Here is a 23,150-nt window from a genome sequence, read left to right as displayed (position 1 = left end):
TTATTACAGGTATCATTATCGCTAAAGGAGGCAGAGGAATAACTAAACATGTGGCACACCGAGCAAGAAAGAGAGAGAGAGGGAGAGGCCATGTTAGCTAAGCTAACTAGCTAAGATAACCGGTAGGCTAACGAACGCTAAGTCAGGAAATAGCAATAAATACCGGTCAAAATAGAAAGGTACTTGACTAGTACCGGAATGTAGCAGTTAATGAATTGTTTAGAGTTTAGTTAACAGTTAGTTTTTAGGTGTGTTAAACTATAGCTAGTCTGTAGACTAGGGGTCTCAAACTCGCGGCCCGCAGGACGATAGTTTGTGGCCCCCGCCTTAATATGAAAGTTTAATGTTAGTGCGGCCCGCAAGTTTGATATGTATAGCACTTTAAGGGGGTCGCACACCGAACGAGAGACGCAGCGTCGCGTCGCGCCACGTCTTTAAATTTATTAGTGTACGCACACCGGCGGTGCCGTTCGGCGTCTGTCCGTGGCGCCCAGCTACGACTCAGGACGCTGTTCAAATTCCTGCCGCACCACAGAGCGCCTTCTGCATGGTTTTATATAAAACAACATCATATTTCTCTCAAATCGTCGTTAATACATTATACAAAGACACCACTGCTCTAAAATACTACTTGCATTGGTTTTCAAAAATGTAAATCCATCCATCCATTTTCTATACCCGCTTCTTCCTGAATCAGGGTCACGGGGATCTGCTGGAGCCTATCCCAGCTCTCTCTCGGGTGGAAGGCTTCAAAAATGTAAATACATAATAAAATGTATAATAAACGTAGCCCTTTTAATCTTATTATCTAAAATTCAGGATTACTTGCATATACACTGTGCATATTCTTCATTACCATAAAAATATTAAATATAAAAAATGGATATTATAAACTGAAACCGAAACTAAAATAGAATAGTAGCGTACATCTGTTTAATTTAAATACAAAAAAAAAAACTTTACAAGGTGTTTGGTTACGTTTTCGCTCAGGCTGGCTAGCTAACGTTAGCTTTTACAATGTAGTTGCCTAGACAACAGATACAACAAAACAATAACAGACTTAACAGATCATATTTATTACTGAGTGATTTATTTATTTTCTATTTATTTACTCACTAATTCTTAATTTGTTTATTTTTTTATCTTATTTTGTGTTAAAAAATAAAAATAAAGAGATTTAAGAAGATTTGAATTTTTTTAACCAAGCTTGTCTTGTGGAAAACCTGATGCGGCCCAGCCTCACCCAGACTCTGCCTCTAGCGGCCCCCAGGTAAATTGAGTTTGAGACCCTTGCTGTAGACGAACTATACAACACACACAACACGACACGCTTGCAAGACAAAAGTGATTCGCTTACCCGGAGAGCAACACCAACCAGAGCTAAAACAGAGCTATAAGTTTTTTCCTAGTGACAGTTCAGCTAAGATGGGATCTGATCACGTGTTGATTCAACTGTATGAACGGCACTGTGCTAACAGGTGTTGCTATTAATTTGTCTCCACGATTTATAAGGCTAATCAATATTTTCAATGAGGGAGAAGAAATGACTGAAGTGACTGAAATGTTTGTATTAGAGCGTTTAATGTCTTATATCTTTAACGTTTCTTGAAAATGACTTTTCCTAATTTGATTTTTAAAAAATACTAATAAACATGATCTGAAACTAATGACACTGCAGAAAACGAAATTCTTTTCTTCCCCACCTACTGATCTTTATTAAATACAATATAACCTCATCTGACCTTAAACTGTGATCAATGGTCTACTAGTGTTTTATATAACAGTCTGACCTCAAACTAAATAGATAAAATACTGAACATGTCTGTGTTCCTCCACATTGATAACACATTGTGGAGGAATGTGTGCAGCTCACAAAACATATAAAACACCTTTTCTGACACAACTACAGTGATTTGTGGTAGTTTCTGTAGAAACCTATAGTAACACTTCCAGTGCTGAGCTCTGTGAAACTGAAAGCATTAAGGAAACATTAAGGTGAAGGACAAGGGATAAAACTTTACTGGTGGATGTTAATGCTGGTATTGTTTCTATTGTGCTCCAGTAAAATGTCTGTGAAAATCAAAGCCTGAGAAACAAAGATTCTGTCCCACCACTTCATCTGTGCAGACAAACCTTCCAGAGAAGAACGAGACAGTCCACAGGGGAGGATGTAGTATCTATTAGATTTCCAGCATTGAGGGGGGGTGGGGAAGCCCCTCCAGATGTAATAACCCCATAAAGTATTTGCCTCTTTTCTCAGTGAGCAAACACTGACGTCAGAAAGAGATCACAGGTTACAACTCTGGTTCTCTGGTTTCACGCTCTGGGAAAGAATGATCTCTAAAAAGAATGAAGGGACTGTTTGGGTTACAGAAGAAGCATAGAAAAAGATAACCTGGCTGACATTTTGCTACAATTACCAAAAGGGAAAATTTACAACGAAACACTTTGCAAATGCTGCAGCTCTGCTCACACTAACACAGATGCATATATTTTGAAATGTAGTTTTTTTCCCCTCACTGTTGCACTTGAATGTTTGTGTTGTAAGCTTAAATTTATATGGGCAGGAATGTAAGAACAGGAGACTGACTAAAAATAATTTGACAGTTTGCTACTATACTTGGTTATCCTGTATTTAATAAAAAAAAAAAAAAGAGAAATTTGAGGCCAAAGCTACACATGCAAACTAAATCTAAAACCAATACATAAAACTGTCAGAGTGAAAGCAAAACTTCCTTTCTCAAAAAAATACTTATCTCATTAATCCCACCTTGAAAAAACATGTCTTACCTTCAGCTTAGAGAAACGTTGCTATCCAAGTTCACCTCATCCAGCATGTGCTGTTCCTTCACCATTCAGCACCCAAAGAGCAGCGTGTGTGTGTTGTGTGTATGTGTGTGTGTGTGTGAAAGTGCATGTGTGCCTTCTCCTTGGAAGGTGTTTCCCCGTTCTCGTGACCCTACATCACACCGTCAGAGGAGAGCCGGTCACAGGAGGAGGAGAAACGGACAAGGCAGAGGCGTGTGAGTGCATGTGAAGTCCATTAGGGCTGTGCGAGTGTGATTAAGTGCCGTCACTGCAGAGGAAGAGCAGAGGGCCCGGAGCTTCCTGAGCTGGACGTGGGGGGGCTTAACTCTCAATCCTTCGCCTTTCCAAGCTCTGTCTTTTTGGGAAGTAAAAAGAGACATTTGTTTTTTCAAAGTCAGTTATGATTTGCATCATTTTTCATGCACTCGAGGAGGAAATGCATCATGAAATAAAACAGACGGACTCCTCCAGTGATGTTTTAATTCTTTGATTCAAGTCTGCTGAAAACTTTCAGCACCTTCTCAATGTGTTCATGACCAAGAGGCAAAGGGAGAGGACTCTGGTAATTGCGGAAATAGTTCTGTGATTTAACCAAGATATTGACCTTAAACACTTTGAGGCTCTCTTCATTGGAACATGGTACTCATTTAGACTTCATTTTTTCATTTTAGACCAGCAGTAAAAAAAAAAAAAAACACTCATACACATACAACACTGATGGACTTAACATGGAAAACAAACACAGTCCGACTTCTCAGACAAAGGCGTTTAAATATAAATTAATCCACTGGGAGACAAGTTTAATTCGAAGCAAGCCTTTAATCCTACTCGAGAACACAGCACAGATATATTCACATGAAAGCTTCCAAAAAAAGGCAACGAGAAATTTCCAGATTCCGAGGTCAGAGTCCAACAAACCCAAAGTTGCTGCCAAAAAACTACAGATCCCAGAGATATGGAGGCAACTGAAAAGGGAGAGGAAGTGGCTGTGCTAAGGTCAACATGGCAGATGAAAATCATCACAAACCAAGGCTGGGAGAGTACGACTCTACGTGCAAATAAATTAAACTTAAAAAAAAAAACAAACAAAAAAACAAAATCACTCCACACATTTACATCAAATGTGTCACAAGCCTTCATCAGAAATTCACATTTTCTCACGTAATCATGTATATAGAAACACCTGATGGTTGGTTGTAGTGATAACCACATAATTAAAACTTAACTACAAAATCTACAGTGGACATGTGCTACTGTTATTTATGGAACAGTAACAAAAACATACAAGATACTTAAACTAGTGATTCAAATAAATTATACTGATAAAACAAAACAAAACATGTGTATGCTCTGCTAATAACACAAAGTAAATATATGTTTAGTTTTTGTTATGTTACCAACTGGTCACTGCTTTAAGACAGAGAAGCAGAGCAGCAGCAGAAAGGAGGGAGCGCAGTGTGTATCACCATACATGGAGCGGAAACCAATGCAGGTTAGACTGAGTCATAGACCAGCTCACCCCTCTCTCCAACACACACACACACACACTTTTATATTTCTACCTTTATTAGGACACTCATAGACCTAATGCATTCCCTAGACCCTTACCCTCATCCGAACCCAATTCTAACCTTAACCCTAAAACCAAGTGTTAACCCTCAAACAAGAGCCTGGAAAGTCAGGACCAGTCTTAACTTTGCCAAAATGTCCTCCTGCCGATTCAATTATGCTGAAGATGGTCCTCACAAAGGTAGAAATACAATAACGCACACACACATTAAGATCCAAAACATACATGATGTAACATGCTGCACACATTCACTACGCTTTTGCATGTTTTTTGTAAACAAAAACGAAAACGAAAACACATTCAAGTCTCTATAAATAAACTCACTCAAGAATTAAAAAGAAAAATATATTGGATCACATTTTGACATTAGGTGTCTCTTGTCTTCACCCTTTTGGAAAATAAAAACTTGACGAGCGCTTGTTTGGAAAAACATTAACTGGGCACTATTTCGTTCAAAATAGTCCGAGGCTGGACCCATATGTTCATTCTGAGTCTCTAAAAACCAAACAGTCCCTTTGGAAAAGTGGTTCTTAACTTCAAGAAAAATCAACAAACATCACTAAATCACCACCCCTGTGCCTAAATATACAGCTGGGTGTAAAGCCACTGCACTGTGATGCTCAGCAAAGTCTCCACACAGCAATTAGAGGATAAACTCATGACCATTAAGACATTTTAGATCCACTGTGGAGGTGTTTATTCTGCCTGCACAGGCCCAGTAGTGGAGTGTCCCTGTAGAGCTGCCGTCCTCCATCACAGAGTCACTATCTCAAGCCACAGAGATCAGTTCCTCCCACCAGATCTGTGGACAACCAGCCTGCAGAAACAAGCAAATGTAAGACCCTTTTCTGATCCATCGAACAAGAATCGATGAGACACACGGCTGCGCTGGTGCTGCACCTGCAATTTGACTGTTTGTCTTTTCATAAAGTGTAGAGACCATTTTCATTTGCTGCTTAGGTCAAGTTTGATTTCTAAGTTAAAACATTATTTTTTGTTTATTTCTATGCATCAAGGCCTCCAGTTGAAATAGTCCAATTTGTTAAATGTGTCCTGTCAGGTCTATTATAGAACCTGATACTGTGAAACTGAAGCATAAAATACAATGTAAAGTTAAACTAATGTGCATTTGGAGATTCTTAGTTCGACAGCTGTTTTCTCACTGTGTAGTGTCTCTGGAGGTTACCTGCAGCTACATTTTAATCAGTCTCCTCCTCCTGTCCCGGGTCTTTCTGAGGGACAGGTATGACAGTTGTCCCCAACAAACCTCTTCTCACAATGTAGGGACACGAGGCACCAGTGGGGATGTCAGCAAACCCTGCAGGACGGGAAGACGGGAATAAATAAGAGAATCAGAGGATGGAGAGTGAAAACACAAAAATAAAGAGCACATGAGCAGAAGAGCAGTGAGAAGATATTAGTTTCCTGTCAGAGCCACAATAAGTTTAAAACTTTAAAAAAATAGTCTTATATCTACACACCCAGTCTGAGACAGGACTGGGGGTAAATGTTTACCACAGTCTAGTAGAACATTTGGAAGAAGAAGGAAACTACTAGTCTAGGGTTGTCAAAAGTGAAATATGTGTTTTCCTACAACTCCACAGTTGTTAGAGGACAGTTTGGAGACATGGAGATACACTTCTTGTTTACTTTTCCCTTAAGCACTGCTAACCAACAGAGGTCCCAGTCATCTCTTTTCACTGGAGTTATGAGAATAATAGCACACCTAATGTCAAAAGGATTTTGTACAAATTGTGCATTCATGCAATTTTACACAAACCTAAATGACTCACACCTGGTACTATAGATGCTCAGTGTTACAGAAATATTTACCTTTCATGACCACTTCGGGCAGCCCGTAGGGTTCATACTCTGTGTCATCGAAGGCGGCTGAGAGCTGAGTCCTGTTACGGCGGATCCTTTCAGCCAGACGGGCTGGGTCGGCTGGGATAGGGAAGGAACCTGAAAACAACATATTGTCTCCTGACTCTGTCCCCTCAGATAATAGGGCAGAAGTGACAGGAGGGGAATCCATTAATTCTTCACGTACATCCTCCTCCTCCTCAGTCTGTGTGGACACACACTGAAGTTCAGATGCTGTTTGAGCACTGCGAGGACATAAACTCTCCTCTGTTTGACTGCTGACACTTTTCATTTCTGGCCTGAAATCTCTGTCTGAAGAATCACTGGTTGTGTTTATTTCTTTGGCTGGACTAGAAGAGATTGGCTCGGTCTCAGGATTCCCTGTGTGACACTCCGCAGTTTTGATCTCACTAATTCCTGGGACTTCATAAAGATCTTTGGCATCGTGTTGTTGATCCCATTTATCTAATGACAGGACGAGATCGGCCCCTCTCTCCTCTTTGTACGATGCTGAACAGGTTTCTGACTGTGGTATGAAGCTGATGCTCAGGTTTTCCTTTTCAGATTCCTGCATCAGGAGACAAAACACAGAAATGAAAGGCCTAATCCTTGATCCAACAAAAACACACATATAATTTATAATATATCAACCCCAAATATCTACATTTGTCCCCATATATGTGAAACTCTAGACAGATTCCAAATTTCTACATGTTCCCCTGGCTTTTTCTGATCAACTAGTAAAGATTTGGAAATATTAGTTTTGAAGTGTTCCAATGCAACTCCAGCTTTATTTTTCCTAATTTGGATCAGATTATATAGCTCCTTCTAAGAAATTTCCTGGGAAGTAAAAAATGTAGCATCTGTGAGAAGAAAATTCTGTCTGCCTCACTCCTTCTACTGTAAATACAGTGCATTTATATAACAACTGAAGAATTTCTATGTGAACATTTCAGGAAGCCTTGATATAAAGAGACTAAAACAAATACAGGACTCTGGTATGTGAGTGATGATTAAACGAAAAAAAAAAAAAAAAAAAAAAAAAAAAAATCACTTTGTTGATCTTGGCAGTGTCCTGGTGGTTTTCCTGAAGTGGAGAGGTCTTTTTAGAGGGAGGGAGACACTTTGGTTCAGGGAAGCTGGTGTGCTGCAGTCTTGTGGTAAAACAAGAAAAATGTTAATTCCAAGCAAACAGACAGGAAAGACAACAAAAGCCTTTATCTGGACATATATAGGACAACTACACAGAATCACATCACACACATATTCATTTATTTCAATACTTGAGTATGTTACCTGGAGAACAACATTTGGCCCTGCAGCTTGTTGGAGCAGCATGAGAGGAATAACTCATCCTCTCTGATGACTGTGCATTGTCTGACGGCACAGATCTGGTCCTGGGTCTCAGATCGGTTATCTATGTGGGGAAGGATCTCGTCAAATGTTGGAGCAAGCTGGGAGGCCAGTCTCCAGACAGCAAGCTCCTCTGCCTGCTGCTGGGTCTGCTCAGTGAGAGCCAATACCTTCGTCTGCAGCGCCATCATCTGGACAGGAAGAAAAAGACAAGATAAAGTGAATGAAAGACACTTTAAATAAAACTCAATTGTTAATATGCAAGTCGGCCGCTGTGCAGCATTTCAGATCTAAAAGTTATAAACTAAAACATAAAAATATACAAATGTTTGTGGATTTTCTTCAGTTTGCAGTGATTTAACAACTCTACCTGTTGCTCTAGGTGGTTGATCTTAAGCTGAGACATTTCCTCCAGCTCTTCTTCAGCCCCTGTTGATCTTATATCTCCATTTTCTAAATCTCCTCCATCTTCCATCCTTGTCTCATTCTGCAGCAGCAACTCCTGTCCCTCAGCAGCAATGTCCCCCAGCTCCCTCAGGCATGACTGAGCAACATTTCCTGAGTTTTGCCTTTGTTCGACTGGGACTTCTTGGTTTTCACAATAAGTCTGTATCTCTGGGTTGCTGGTTTCTGAGACTGTCAAGGCCTTAATTCTTTGTTTCAGCAGCTGATTGTCTTGTCGGAGAGCAAGCAGCTCTGCTATGACATCAGTGTTTCCTCCGTCTTCACTGTGCTTAGTCTCTCCCACCACAAACGTAGAATGATGCACACCCTGAGTCTCGTCTGATTCTACAGAACCTGGATGCTGCTCCTGTAACAACAGTGCTTTACTGTCTGTTGCACCGCTAACAAGGGTTTCAGGCGTCACAATCTTAGGTTGATCGACATCTGTCTGTACATTAGAGTCATAATCTACCATTGAGCTTCTAGAGAGAAGGGTAAGGCCTTTCTCAAGGTTCAGCTGAAGAGCTGAGATCTCCACCGTCTTCTCATCTCGTGTCTCTCCTTTTTTATCTCCATTCTCCACCTCTCTGACCATGATCTCCTCTGTTCTTTTCTGCACTTCTTGCTCTTTCTCGGCCTTGAGAGCATCAAGCTCTTGCCTGTAGTGCTGCAGTTCCTCTCCCTGGCTGAAGAGGGCACTCTCCTTCTCTTGCAGTTCAGCTAGAAGACCTGAAATGTGCTGAGACTGCTTCTCAAAGGCCATCGTTAGCTGCTGGGTCTGAAGTGTCACCTGAGAATACAGTATAGAATTATGGTCAATTGAAGACGACTGGACTGGACTGACCTACATCCTGATCTCAATGAGTTTGTCATAAAAACTGCTAAAGAGACATGAAAAAAATATCAGTTTTACCTCAATGTCTGCACTATGCATGACTTGTGTTCAGTATGTGTCTACACAGTAACAGTCAGATGGTAGCAACATAACATAAGGTTCATACTGTGCACCATGGTGACAGACCATAAAAACAGGTAATAAACCAGTGCAGCCTGCACATTTTTACAAAGACAGACTGAAGGAAGCTAAGAAGTTTCAGTGTTATACAAGTTAACTCTTTTATGAACTTTGTCACTCAAGACAAGGCTACACAAAGAGCTAAGGTCATCTTACTACACACCCAATTCCATTCACACAAAGAGTCAGGATTATGTATTACCATGTTAGAATAGACAGTGACAAATATGAGCTGTTTTATTCCATCGGTTGCTGATTTTTTTTAAACATTATCTCACCTGGTTTCTATTCTCACCGATTTCTCGGATAGTTTTGGTGATGATGCACCATTATTTACCTGGCTCTGCAGGGCTTCCAGTTTAACCTGGTAATGATTAGCACGTTCTGTCTCCTTTGCATTCTCCTCCTGCAGACGTGCCACCACTTCTGCCATGTCCGAGGAAACAAGCTCAGCCTTCTGCAGGTCAGAAAGGGCCAGGCTGCTGTCTGACAGGGGAGACGCTGCCAGATCATTTTGTCTTGGGACAGAGGCCATTTGACTCGTTTGCCCTTCATCTAACAGCAGTGAGCGTTCAGGATTTGTCACTGCTTTCTCTCCCTGGATGAGATCAGCTGTTGTCTGAGATACAAGCATGTTGCGTTGGTTGGTGGACTCACAGAAAAGGACGTGCTGCGCTGGCGAAGGGAGGGGCTTGTTGTCACAGGAAATGATGTTGCAGTTGAGCTCATCATCACGGAGAGTTAGGTAAGTAAGCGGGCTGTTTGCAACTGAGAGGTTCTCCTTGTCCAGCGAGTCTTCTTTTCTGTTGCGCTCCAGTTCAGCTCTAAGCTCTGCCAGTTCTGTGCTCAGCTCATTCTTTGAATCTATTTCTGCCTGTGTCTTTTGGTTCCTCTCCTCTTCCTCTCTCTTTCTTTCTTCTCGTTCCAAAGTCAGCTGGGCCTTGACCTCTGCTAACTGCTTCTTCAGCTGGATATTCAGCTCTACCATTTCACTCTCCCTGTCTTCTAGTGCTTTGTTTTTCTCCTCCTCCTCCTCCTCTCTCCCCTTTTGTTTTTCCTCCCTTCCCCTTTTAATCTGTGCTTCCAAAGCAGCTAAGGCCTTCCTCAACCTTTCTGTCTCGGCTCTCTCGCTCTCCAGCTGCACCTTCCATTCCTTATCCTGCTGCTCTTTCTCCACAGCCTGGCTGGCATGTTTCCGGCTGAGCTGTTTCAGCCGGGTCCTTGCTTCTGTCTCAGCACGTCGTTGGGCTTCCAGGTCCTCAAGTCGTTTCTGGAGTTCTTCGCGCACATCACGTAGTTCTGAACGCAGTGAGGCATTTTCTCTCTTGAGGTCTTCAGTTGCCTTGGTCTGCTCGGACTTGAGAGAGAGTGTCTTTTCAGCAGAGTGATCTATGGAGGTGTTGGTGGGCGTACCAGTAGAGAGTACAGGACTAAATGTGGAGTGCTCATTTGTCCCAGATGTGTCACACTCTACTGCTTCGTCTCTATTCTCATCTTCGTTACTTTTTCCTTCGTTTTCTCTCTTTGGTAAACACTCAGAGTCTGGGGAGATGATGGCAGTGATGTGTTCAGAGTCGATGCCTTCTCCAGGCTCTCTGTCACTGGGGTAAGATGCTGTAATCTCTACCCTTCTCCCATCCACATCCTCTTCCCTCTTCCACTCGACTTGGGTAGCTGCAGTGGGCCTCTTGGTGAGAGATGATGGGTGAGAATTAACAGAGTAAGGAGGTTGAGGAGAGAAACTCTGGCCAATGGGGCAAAACTGGACAGGTTGTAGAGGGGGTGCAGCTTTTAGCTCTAGAGTTAAAAGAAAGGAGATACAGAAAGCAGAGTAAAACTCTAGTTCAGTAACATATCACATTAGTATAATTATCATTATATATCCCATGACTGATAAGTCTCCGACTTATCCTCTGTTCCACCCACAGCTCACTACTTACCCTGCAACTCTTTGAGGAGACGCAGGGCGTCGGCTTGTTCCTCTGCCAGTCTCTTCCCCTCCTCTTCCAGAGCCCGCTCTCTTTTCCTGCTCTGCTCCAGACTCACTGCCACACCCTCGGCCTCACGCACCGCTTCCTAATGTGAGGGTAGACATGCAAATAGCGTGGGTTAAGAATAAGCAAATGCTCCATCAGAAGGATTAAATCCATTTTGTTTTGTACAAAATGTTCCAACTAGAGCTGAAGTACTGAGCTCTCGGCCGAAACTTTTTTACAAAAATACAGTGTACCCTTAGATGTTGTGCAGTTGATAAACGCTGTACAGGAACACATTCTTCTGTTCACCATAAAGCGTCTACATCTACTTGTACTGGGGTGTTTCCACAAATGAGACACCATTCTCATTTCTCACACTTGGCCACTAACACCCAGATGTGAAAAGTGTATGCAAAGTTTCATTTTCACACCTGGATTGTACAGCAGTACTCCCAGATATAGGATACCTGTGTCTAAACTGACAGCAACTTAGGAACAGTGTCACAATTCCAACGATGTATCTGAAGACCGATTGCAACAAACCACAGATTAGTGTCGATGTTGCAAGCTGCTACAAATGTGGACAGTAGCTTTTCCTGTGCAGTTCACCATCCACATGCATTTATGGTTGCTTTTCTGTCAAGCACAGAATAATATGACATGGCAGTCCTTGCCAGTCACTGACAGTGGATCAAAGTAATTAATATTAAGATATTAATATCAGACAGCTCATTTTATTTAGCTCTGTAAAATTCTTTCTTATGCTACCCTTTAATGGAAACATAATAATGCAGGTGGATGGTGAAAGGAGTGACAATTTACTCATCACTAATTTACTGTTACCTTATTATCAAACTCCTGGCCCAACATATGGCACACTGAAATGTTGTTTAAAGATTTATGGCATTCATTATGTCCCCACTGCTCAGCTGATGAATAACTGACACATGCAGACCCTGACTCACTAGACCCAGGGCCATCACTAAAATGTCTGTGTGTGTTACCATCAGTTTGGCTTGTGTCTGTGCTCCTTTCTTCAAGCTCTCCTGCAGTTGTCCCTCCGTCCACTTCAGTTTCTCTTTTAAAGTGTCCAACTCTTTGTCCAATGCTTGTTTCTGTAGAGAGAGCTGATAGAGGATATCAAGATTCAGTAGCTGCTAGAAAACAGAGAAAATTAACTCAAAAAATTGAAGATTGGAAGGAAAAGATATGAGGAAAAAACACAAAGTTTAGGAGGCAAGAACTAAAGAAATGAATGGCTGTTGACGCAGGAATCAGGACAAGAGAACAGAACAGGAAGGAGGAGTAATCAGTGATCAATAATAAGCATAAGCTATGTCTAATGTATTGTCTATGTCTCAGGGGAAACTAGGAAAGACTTAACAGGCTGATCAGCTTCCCACCAGTGCTCATACAAAATTCCGCAGATCACTGCATGTCATCACACATGGGCAACGTGCAGATAGCATCGTTGTTTTCTGCGTTCCAAACTTTAACCTTTTCATTATTTTTCATTTTTTCATTCATTATTCTCGTGTCTTATGCATCATGCCATGTTGAAAACAGCAACAAAGTGAAGTTTACATAAAAACAGTGCACAGCAATAATGTGATGGCCATTAATTAGACACTAAGAGTATTTGTTGTCTCAATAACTGTAAGGAAGCACAAAACATCACTTTAGAAAATAAAGTTGCAGCTTTTAGCTTTCCCTTTAAGTAGATCATTACTACTGAGAATCTTTTTTTGCACTCACTTCCCGCAACAACTCAACACTGCTCATATGCCAATCACATCTGTAGATCATTGGGAGTTCTCTGGGAAAACATTCTTGAAAATATACCATTTTCCCCAGTTTTTTGGGAGGAACAGATGCATGTTTAATCACAGCTGTAATGATCTACTGTTTGTAAGATATTTTAATAAAAGCATTTATAGAGACTCTATAATATTCTTCATATCCATGCACTATCTTCAGTTGAACAATGTTATTTAATACAGGACAACCTGTGCCTCCACTGTTTATTTTTCCACGCTTTATCAGATAAAAAAAGATAACTTCTGTGTGGTGTATATAAGGTTCCAAGTATGGGTTTGTTTTTTTGGATACTGTGGGCAGAATAAATGCTCACTGTTAAGAATTTTCCTACTATGTCTAAAAGCATAGAAATTAGGGTTAAGGAAGTTATTTTGGAGTGAAGCAGTTCATCTTGTTCTGAGATTAAAATTTGTGTGATTATTTAGATGTTAGAAAACAAATACCACAGCATTCCTTTAGGTACAACAGATCCAAATAAAAAGAAAAAATGAAGACCATGTCCTCAAGCACAAACACATTCTCTCTTCTCTTCATTCATGCGCGCCTGCCTCTAACACATACTGTCATACATATCTTCCACCCGTCTTTACCCTCATCTCACAGCCACGCCGTCACACCTCTCCTGTTAAGAGGCATTTCTCAGTCACAACCTATGAGTTATGAATTTCATGCTAACGTAACCAAGGCATTCTGCAGGTTAAACAAAGTCACACTGTCATTACCTTCGCCGCTCAACTTTTCCACTGGGGAGAAACCGAGAGAAAAGGAGGACGAAGTGGAGAGGACAGCAGGTGAAAAGGAAAACAAGAAAAATAGAAAAAGAGGAAGAGAGTGAAACAGAGCAAGAGAAAACAACAAGGGTGAGAATCGAGTGTGGGAGAAGAAATGAACTAGGTTTATTGGCCTTATAATAAAGATCCCAGGAAAAAAGAGTGAGGGAAGGGGCAGAGACAAAGCAGGAAAGAGAAAAAGGAAATAGCTGAAACAACAGAACATGAACCAAAACTAAACAATATGTAGAGAATATCATTTTAATCTTAGGTTTCCAATGTAGATACAGGCCTGATTTTAAGACTTTATCTGGGCAAATACATTTTTATGGGAACATATTTTAGAAGGCTTGTTTGCCTTGTTCAGATGTATATGTATGTGCCTTGTGTGTGTGTGTGTTTACCTTGTCAGCCTGGGCCTGCAGGGCATTGTGGAGTGTCCTGGCTTGCTGGAGCTCCTGGCTGAGTTTGTTTACCTCCTGCTGATGCTGCCTCTCTAGACACTGTCTCTCCTTCTGACACTCAGTCAAATCCTAAAGGCAACACACACACACACACACACACACACGCAAACAAAATCTGTGTCACTTTCTTTAACTTTAATGTGAAACAAAATTTCTAAGGATTAAATAGAACAAAAAACAGATGGATCCAAATCTAAAATATTCTCTTGCTTCCTTCTCATTTGCCCAAGTATCATTTTTTTGTGTCTTCCCCTCATACAAGCAACCTCCAGGCCACATCCTCCATCTCGCTCACTCTCTGATGTTGTTTCTCCAGCTCTTTAGTGCGTTGTTGGTGTTGCAGTCGGCTGCTCTCAGCATTTTGCCTCTGACACTTTAGCTCCTCTTGTAGCTGCTTCAGCCTCTGCTCAGCTGCTGATACCTGCCATGCACATGCAAGCACACATAGACATATTAAAAACAGCAATTAGTTGCCCAACTCTGTGTAGGTGGATACGGTCATATCTATGGCTATGTTTTGTGTCGTTGCATAAACAGTAAATACCAATCACTTCTCTGAGTCTTGCATGATGTGTTTTAACACATTTGTGTAGCTTTTACTTTGTTTACCACATTTTAATCTTACAGTCCCAACCTGAATGTTCAAAAACAAAAGAAAGCATAAACATTTTGAGGGCCCAGCACAGCAACTCTCCTCAAACGAGTCAAGTGAGTCAGTCTCTCCTTGGCTGTTTGTCAAAGATTACATTTCACACAATATCAGCTGGATTGTTGCACAGCAAAGGACAGAATATGGGCTAAAGGTTTTCACTGTCCCTGATAATAAGCGAATGTTTAATAAGTAAACATTCCCAACATGTTTGGCACTTTCAGGCAAGTTAAAGAGAAATGTTTTGACAATAAGACCAACACCCATTCTGCGACAAAAATAAAACAACTTCAGAAAAACAGAACATTAACAATGATCTGAGACATTCGATTCCCACTATGAGTAGCATGACTAGCAAAGGTAGTGTGTTTTTACCCGTTCGCTCTCCTGGGCCATGCGTGTATGTGCCAGGCTGAGCTCATCACGGGTTTTCTGCAGACTGAGCTCTCTGGCGGCGAGCTCCTTCTGGCTTTGCACCACTTCATTCTGAATTGTCTTCAACATCCCGGCCTTCGCAGACAGCTCGTCCTCCAGAGAGGACACACGGCTCCGCATTTCTGATAAAGATACTGGTGGATAGACCGAAGACACAGAGACAGTAAGAATTCCTTGATTTTTTTAAATAACTGACCAAACAGTCAACAACATGGTAGACACACAGACTTGATTTATACAAACAAGGTCAATCCATACAGAGTGGTCCAGTGACACAGTTGTATGATACACTTTCACCAACCATGTGGATCTCAGGCTACTGGTTTCCAAAGCTATGGATAAAATCAATTTTCTGTCTGTCCAATATGCTGCCCTTTACTTTTGCAACACTGCTACAAACATAATAAACATTATCTAATTATTATTTGAACCATCTTACTTCACTGAAAATGGATTTTTGATTTTGTTTTTTGTAATGTCTGACCTCCATTGTAATATCTCTATTATTATATACAGTACTTGTCTTTTACTACTAATGTAAAAATAATGTACTGATCCCCATTAAAAAGTAAATATGAATTCAAATCCACATATGCATCATATACACGTGGCTGGAATTTTTACAGTGGAGAGGAGCATAAAAACAGCAGCAAAAAGAGCACACCTAAGTAAACACTGCACCGCCCCTATCAGTGTGTCCCAGGAGCTAAAAGAAGCGCTTATTGTTTCACATTGACCCATCCCCTTCCTCATCCAAATAAACATACAGCTGAGCACTGAGAGAAAGAGATGTGTTATCTCCCAAAAATAAAGTGCACTAAAAGCCACCCTACAAACCGGCCTGGGAGCAGAAGACCCACAGGTCACTCCAGCTGAGCCAGTGATTTCTATACTCCTCTTATGTAACAAACGGTGGGGTTAAACAGACTACATAAGATTCAGGATGATCACACTGCTTCACTTATGAATGAAAAGCTAACATTATATCATTTGGCCTTATTGATCAACACAGTTCTTCAGCTTCAACAGATGCACTTTTTTCTCCTATTGTTAAAAACTTTTATAAAAAGGAAGCTACATAATTGTAAAAATGTGTGTCTTCACTAATAGAGAAAGACAACCCCCATTATTGGAGTTCCTTTTTTCATGAGATTTGTTGACAATAAGAAAAATATGAAATTACACCAGCCTCATTTTCAATTCAGGACTTCAAAAATCACATTTGTCTAATAACCAATAGCTATGTTCTTCAGTAAAGTCCGCTGGCTATCCCACAATCAAAATCTAAGACCCACTGACTGAGGTTGTCCTGATCTGGCCCCAGACTGTTGAAATAAGGCTGGTTGACAATGTCGACTGTTGTGAGCAGCATGATTTTATTGACTGTAAAACACTCTATCAAAGCGGTGAGAAACATTTAAAGGCTAAATTCTGAGCTTGAAGGCTGTTTCACAATAAAAGCCAGAACTTTGTTTACTTCAGTCCATGCTGGCTCCAGGTATTGTGTAATATCGTTATCCCACTAATTAACAGCCATGAATCCTGCTTTATGAGATGGGCTGCTGAGCTGCATGTGTGTGCAGAGTATTTGCAAAGAGCAGATTGGCGACAACTAGTCTTGTTACCAAGGTGACCATCCGACTCTTACTGACTTACTGTCTGTCTCTGTCCTGTGGTCCTTCCCACCACCTCCCTGCTCCACAAGGCCTTGGCTGATGACTTTAGTGCAGGGTGTATGGGGAGAGGACGGGGGTTGTCTCCTGGTTGCTGGCCTTGCGTCATCTTGTTCCCACGGAAACACAGCTGAGGGAGTGGAGAAAGACTCTGACTGGTCGGATGGGTGGCGGTGGAGAGTGCTCTTGTGTTGTTGTCGTGGCAATGAAGGTGTGTACACGTCGGAGAACTGGAGCCGCTGCTGAGGGCGGAGAGAAGAATTGGATAGGAGAGGAATAAAAGAGGGTGTGAGCCTGAACGGGACGTCGAACTATAAAAAGATAATTTAACAGAATTCACAAACAATAGGGTTTTAGTCCTTAAGCACATTTCTTTTTAATTTGAACAACATGTTTTTGAAAGATGACTCATTTGTGTTGAAATCATGACACTTCCATAGTAGAGTCTGCACAGCTCAGCTGCACATTTGTAATCATGACAAACACTTTCTGGACATGAGAAAAAGAGTGGAAGTTAAGAGAAAAGCACAGATCAGGTGTGAAGAATAATTCTTTTACTTCTTTTCTTTTTAACTGTTAACAAAGACTGTACACAATGATGGAGTTCAGCAGTGTTCAAGCTAGAAACAGCTGTCTTAAAAAGATAAGTTCTGGTCATGAAAAGACCAGCAATAATTTGCTGTGGCACTGGGTAACTTTACAGTGACAACATTAACATAACATATTTTTAGTCCCTCCCTCATACAAAGTTCTGCTATTCAAATGTTCACTACTGTACCAAAAATTAGCCCCTAACAAATACACTATTTACTTCTGTTTGAGTTTGAGAACATCTGCTAAAAACTGAAGTGCCCAGCTTCTTTAGAAAATCATTATAAATTAGTTTAAGAAGGAAAGTGTATATCTGTTAAGTTTTGACATCTTCAGTACAAATATCTGCAGATCTGAAAGATCCTAACTCGTGGAGGCAAAAGTAACACTATTTGTTTTCATCGTCTCATGGGATTTGTTGACAATACGCAACACACAAAATAATATAAACTTTATTTTTCCTATAGCTCTATCTGACTTAAATATGACAACGGCACTGTTTTAATTGCTGAATCTGTGGAAGAAAAACAAGACAAAACACTAAACCTACAAAGAATGAGCCAATTCAAACACCTAGAGAATGGCAGCTTTAAACTAAAACCTACATTTATCTCGAAATAGGTCAGCTCAATATAACTGCTGGTACTTACTCGGATGTGAGGAGCCTGGTTCTGTCCTTCATCTTGCTGCCCTAGTCTCTCCTCTTTCCTGCTCCCTACATGGCAGAAACACTGCATGTGAACTGGACTTACAACCTAAAAACAATCGCCAAAGCAGAAAGAACAGCAGCAGTAACCCAAGTGGCTTACTGACAATAAAGAGCAAAGAGAAATACAGCAGTCCCCAAATACAGAAAGTTCGGGAAAGGAAGTTTATTTATATCCTCTCTGCTCCCTAGGGATTCTTTTTTTTTTTTTTTTTTGCTTAATTTTCCAAACTATACAGTGCATTAATGACAAGATAGGGATGACACCATCAGAGTGAATAAACACAGGAGTCGTAAAGTTAAAGGACTATACCGCTATGTTCCCAGGGTGTGGATGTATTCCAGCAGGGTGTAGAAAACAGAGTGGTATCTCCTGACCTGGTGCTGTTCTGCAGCTTCTCCAGCTCTGCCTCCAGCCTGCCAAAGAAATGGAGATGAAACTAAGGGAAAGAGTTCAGTATGAGCAACGAAAGAAAGTTCAGGAAGAAACAAGTGAGGGCCAGCACAAGAGATCATTGATTTTCAACCCTCACTAATCCATCAGAATGATATCATCTAAAAATCAAATAAAACCCACATGTACAAAAAAGACCAGAACTGGTTGAAACTTTGCAGTAAATATAGACATTCCTTCCCTTTTTCTTCCATTTTACAGGTGTCCATTTCATGGCACGAACATCAGCCTGTTTAACACCTGTTTTGTCTTAAATTAGAGCTAGAGACAAATTTCAATTTTATACAGCTGATCTGATCTGTTCCTTCGACTGAACAGCTAGAATATTTCTGCATTTAGTGGGTATCACCAATCAATGACAGATAAATCTGATTTTTCTCTTTCAGAGTTGAAACTACACATCCAAAAAAAAAAACATTCTCTACTCTGTGATTTTTTTATGCTGCAAGTAACTTTAGGAATTAGTTCTTCCAGAGTTACTTGCTACAAATAGTCCAATATTTGATTCATATTTTGAATTTTATTGATTGATTAAACTGATAAACATTAATGTCAAGCTTTACCGTTAATTTAAGCAGGTTATTATTAAAGTACAATTTTTTCTTTTTCATGAGAACACAAAAACAGAAATTAAAACTAAAACAATGACAGAGAAGCCAGCTTTCCCAGCTGTTTTCCACTGGCACTAACCTCTTGATTTCCTGGGTGAGCTTGTTGTTCAGGGTGCGAGCAGCATTTAGTTGGCCCTCCAAAGAGCACACTTGGGCCTGCTTAGCCTGAAGCTCCTGAGTCAGGCGCTCACTGCAGGTCACTGCTGCTGTGGCCTCCTCCCGAACACTCTGGAGTTCCCTCTGCACAGACTGGAGCTGACCACGCACCTCCTCATACTAGCAAGAGAGGGAAAGGTATATATTTTAGAATAACAAAAAATGAAAACAAGCAATTCTGTTATAGGTGTTTTAATTGCATTGCCATAAAGGTTGTGAAGGCCAGTTCTCATACAGTTGTGGAAATTTTTAACAAAACAGCTGTAGAAAAAAATGAGATTTCCCTATTGCTCGCCAAAGTCTATCAGACTCTTGAAGTTAAGACCTCAGTCTTTCCTCTATAGCAGTAACTATGGTGGATATTATTTGTCATTGCTGTTTGTACCTTTGCAGTTTGTTTTTCGAGGTTGGTATGAATATTATCCAGCTGCAACTGCTTCTGCTTGTTTTCTCTGGACAGTCGCTCCTGATGGACCTGTAGCTCCTTCACTTTTTGTAGGACCCGTCCAGACAGCCCCACTGTCCAGTCCTCCTCAGCCCAGCTCATCTCTCTCTGCCAGGGCCTAACAGAGTGGGAAGAGAACAGCAGCTAAAAATATAAATCAATCATTTTTTTATCTAGGTTTAGGGAAACGTGATTTCTCAGAACTGTTAGCAGCTGATTGTAATTGATACCCAGAAGGCAGTGTGCCAGCCAACCTGAATTATTCGTGCTTGACAGATCCAGGATCAGACACTTCCTGGAACCATGGGACTCAGTAGGTGGAGGGACAAAACCAGCAACACCCACAGTCTAAGAGAAGAGAAAGTACAGACTTGTTACTTAAGGTGCAGGTACTTTTATGTCAGTCTGTGACATAGGATCCAATCCATACCAAATGTCTCAACATGTCTCAGTCCTCTATGCCTCTAGCTCTGTGTCCTTTCTTGAATATGTTACGTTGCTAAGGCTTTGATCCCTGAGAGATGCTGGCTGTCACCACTGTGCAGCTGTGACTCAGTGTTTTCCAACACAAACCGCCTGCAATCTTCCAACAGCACTTCAAATTGAAAATAACTCTCTTCTCTCTCAAACTTCTGTAATAACATGCTCTAAACATAAACTAGACAGACAACTGACATTGTTGCTCAAAATTAGCTCATTGTTTTAGTTATATGGACAACAGTGCATTAACAATCACTTTGTATTTATACACAATACGCACACACATGCAGCATGAGAAGAAAGTTGGAATGAAGAAAAGCCTGATTGAAAACAACAAAACCTGTAGAGGTTAATTCTGAACTGAGTTTTGACATGTACTCCAGGCGTGAGGCTATTAACCCCGTAGCTCCAGTCAGAAAGTTTCTGTCATAGCTGTCTTTGCTTTGAATCAGTAAAGATCAACGCCTCCACACTGGCTCCGACATTGAGACCATTAACTTTCCTCAGCTTTAACTAAAGGAAACTAAAATAACTTCCCTCCTTACAAAATGCTGAGGAGGCGGCTGTGAGCAGGTTTGTTAAGATGTGGAGGGGGAAGCAGACATCCAGCAGCTGGACCCCGGCCTGTCCTGAACTAGCGACTGATCACGCGGTTCAAATCCCAGACAAGAGAGAACTGAAAACTTCCCAAAAAAGTCAAAGACTCAGTGTCAGTTTAACGTGGGTCATGAACCGTGTCCGTGACCGAACCAGAACCGTCCCACGGCCGGTTTAGTCGGACTTTTCAATCGGCTGTTAGTGTTTGGTCCCGCGGCTGTAAGTGACTGATAAGCCGCCTAGCAATGATGCTACAGGCTACCCGTCACCGCAGCTACTTACCATCCAGACCGACACTGACAAAGACCGCCAGCCGCAAGGGAGGCTCACACGGCGCCTGACAGCGCCCTGATACCGCAGGGTGTCAGCAGCAACAGTCTCCGGGTGCTCACTCTCTCACAGCGAGCTCGTTTTCAACGCGATCGCGGCGAAAGAGCGACGTTAACAGACGGTTTTCATATCTGGACAAGATGCCGCGCGTCTCGTGCAGCTGACAGAGGTTTGTGGCACGAGGCGGGGCGGCGGTGAGTGACGTAGCAGGAGAAAGTTGGGGGGGAGAAGTCCTCGCGCCGTGAACGTATGATGACCTCTAGCGACAACAATACGTGTCCACAGACAAAACAGCAATTTTAACCACACAAATACTGACTAATGTTACTCCTGTACTCTCATCTCTACACAAACACAACTTTAATCATACAAACACTGACTAATGTTACTCCTGTACTCTCATCTCTACACAAACACAACTTTAATCATACAAACACTGACTAATGTTACTCCTGTACTCTCATCTCTACACAAACACAACTTTAATCATACAAACACTGACTAATGTTACTCCTGTACTCTCATCTCTACACAAACACAACTTTAATCATACAAACACTGACTAATGTTACTCCTGTACTCTCATCTCTACACAAACACAACTTTAATCATACAAACACTGACTAATGTTACTCCTGTACTCTCATCTCTACACAAACAACAACTTTAATCATACAAACACTGACTAATGTTACTCCTGTACTCTCATCTCTACACAAACAACAACTTTAATCATACAAACACTGACTAATGTTACTCCTGTACTCTCATCTCTACACAAACAACAACTTTAATCATACAAACACTGACTAATGTTACTCCTGTACTCTCATCTCTACACAAACAACAACTTTAATCATACAAACACTGACTAATGTTACTCCTGTACTCTCATCTCTACACAAACAACAACTTTAATCATACAAACACTGATTAATGTTACTCCTGTACTCTCATCTCTACACAAACAACAAATTTAACCACACAAATTTTCCACAGCCATGAATTGTATTTGAAACAAAGGGGGGATTTTTCTTACAAATACAATAATGAATGAATAATTCATTATAATTTTATATATTCATCATCTTGAATAATGTTGCATACATCCCATCCTTCACATAACTCCTAAAGTTCCTAAAGTTATCCTTTGTTTTCCCTGTTTCTCAGAGATATTCATTTTCATGTTGTTCCTTCTCCTGATCCTTGAGAAAATACTAAGGACAGAACAGACCTTTTTCACCTGCAGTAGACTAGGATGATGTGAAAATCTGGACTTTGCCCTTCTGTAGCCTATCTTCTAACTAATAAAGTGGGTGAAGTCACACTCAGTCTTCTCCAGCTGAATAACTTCCTCTGGAACACCAAAACTATATTGACAACTAGTGCTCTGTCTGTGAATCCAATACTGAAAAATATGTTTGGTCCTGCATCCTACTGAGAAATTCTGCTCTGCTTCTGTTTTCGGCTTTATGCATTTCAAATTCAGGACATTTGCTTTTCTTTGACTATCAAAACAAAGATGGCTTTTTAAATTAATCTATTTTTTAATAACCAGGATCTAAATAGGCTTGAATCAAAAGGTAGGCCTTTTGATTCAACTAAACCTTCCAAAAATGTTGAATTATTATGTTGTTATTGTGTTTATTATTTTTTTCATACTGCTCATCTTACATTTTTATTGTTTGCTGATGTTCTTTACTTTTTTTACATTAATCTATATGTTAAAAATGAATGTACACACACTAATATGGCAGCTGGTCAAGGTGGAACTAATTTTAGCTTGCTACTTTATGTACTGCTGGATCGTTCAATCAATAATAAAACATTATTATGTATTATTTTTTCAATTTGCAACTAAAGATGTCATATAAATGTCATTTAGTAGTGGACTAGAAGTAGAAAGTAGCAGAAAATTAAAGTATTCAACTAAAATACAAAT

The 23,150-nt window shown here is 40.7% G+C and overlaps 1 protein-coding gene across 2 annotated transcripts; it reads right to left on the bottom strand.

Annotated features, from left to right (window-relative positions):
* Positions 1 to 3,607: 3,607 nt before the first annotated feature.
* Positions 3,608 to 21,378, bottom strand: LOC113144520 (centromere protein F). 2 transcript variants are annotated; one of them, XM_026330636.1, is made up of 19 exons: positions 21,161 to 21,378; positions 20,056 to 20,149; positions 19,742 to 19,919; positions 19,280 to 19,476; positions 18,449 to 18,552; positions 18,080 to 18,144; positions 16,822 to 17,080; positions 15,106 to 15,299; positions 14,377 to 14,502; positions 14,022 to 14,150; positions 12,034 to 12,156; positions 10,994 to 11,129; positions 9,391 to 10,850; positions 7,965 to 8,828; positions 7,538 to 7,785; positions 7,296 to 7,395; positions 6,212 to 6,809; positions 5,565 to 5,696; positions 3,608 to 5,195 (listed from the first exon to the last, which is right to left on the bottom strand). In XM_026330636.1, exons 3-18 carry the CDS (start codon positions 19,901 to 19,903, stop codon positions 5,578 to 5,580), a joined length of 4,884 nt encoding a protein of 1,627 aa, XP_026186421.1. In that variant the 5' UTR covers positions 19,904 to 19,919; positions 20,056 to 20,149; positions 21,161 to 21,378; the 3' UTR covers positions 3,608 to 5,195; positions 5,565 to 5,577. The 2 variants fall into 2 exon arrangements, with proteins under 2 accessions (XP_026186421.1, XP_026186422.1); XM_026330637.1 differs by having other exon boundaries at positions 16,822 to 17,077.
* Positions 21,379 to 23,150: the final 1,772 nt, after the last annotated feature.

The sequence above is a fragment of the Mastacembelus armatus genome, chromosome 10 (assembly GCF_900324485.2).
Source record: "Mastacembelus armatus chromosome 10, fMasArm1.2, whole genome shotgun sequence".
Taxonomy (NCBI): domain Eukaryota; kingdom Metazoa; phylum Chordata; class Actinopteri; order Synbranchiformes; family Mastacembelidae; genus Mastacembelus; species Mastacembelus armatus.
Note: the sequence above shows the minus strand (reverse complement) of the source record. Positions and strands in the feature narration are given on the sequence as shown.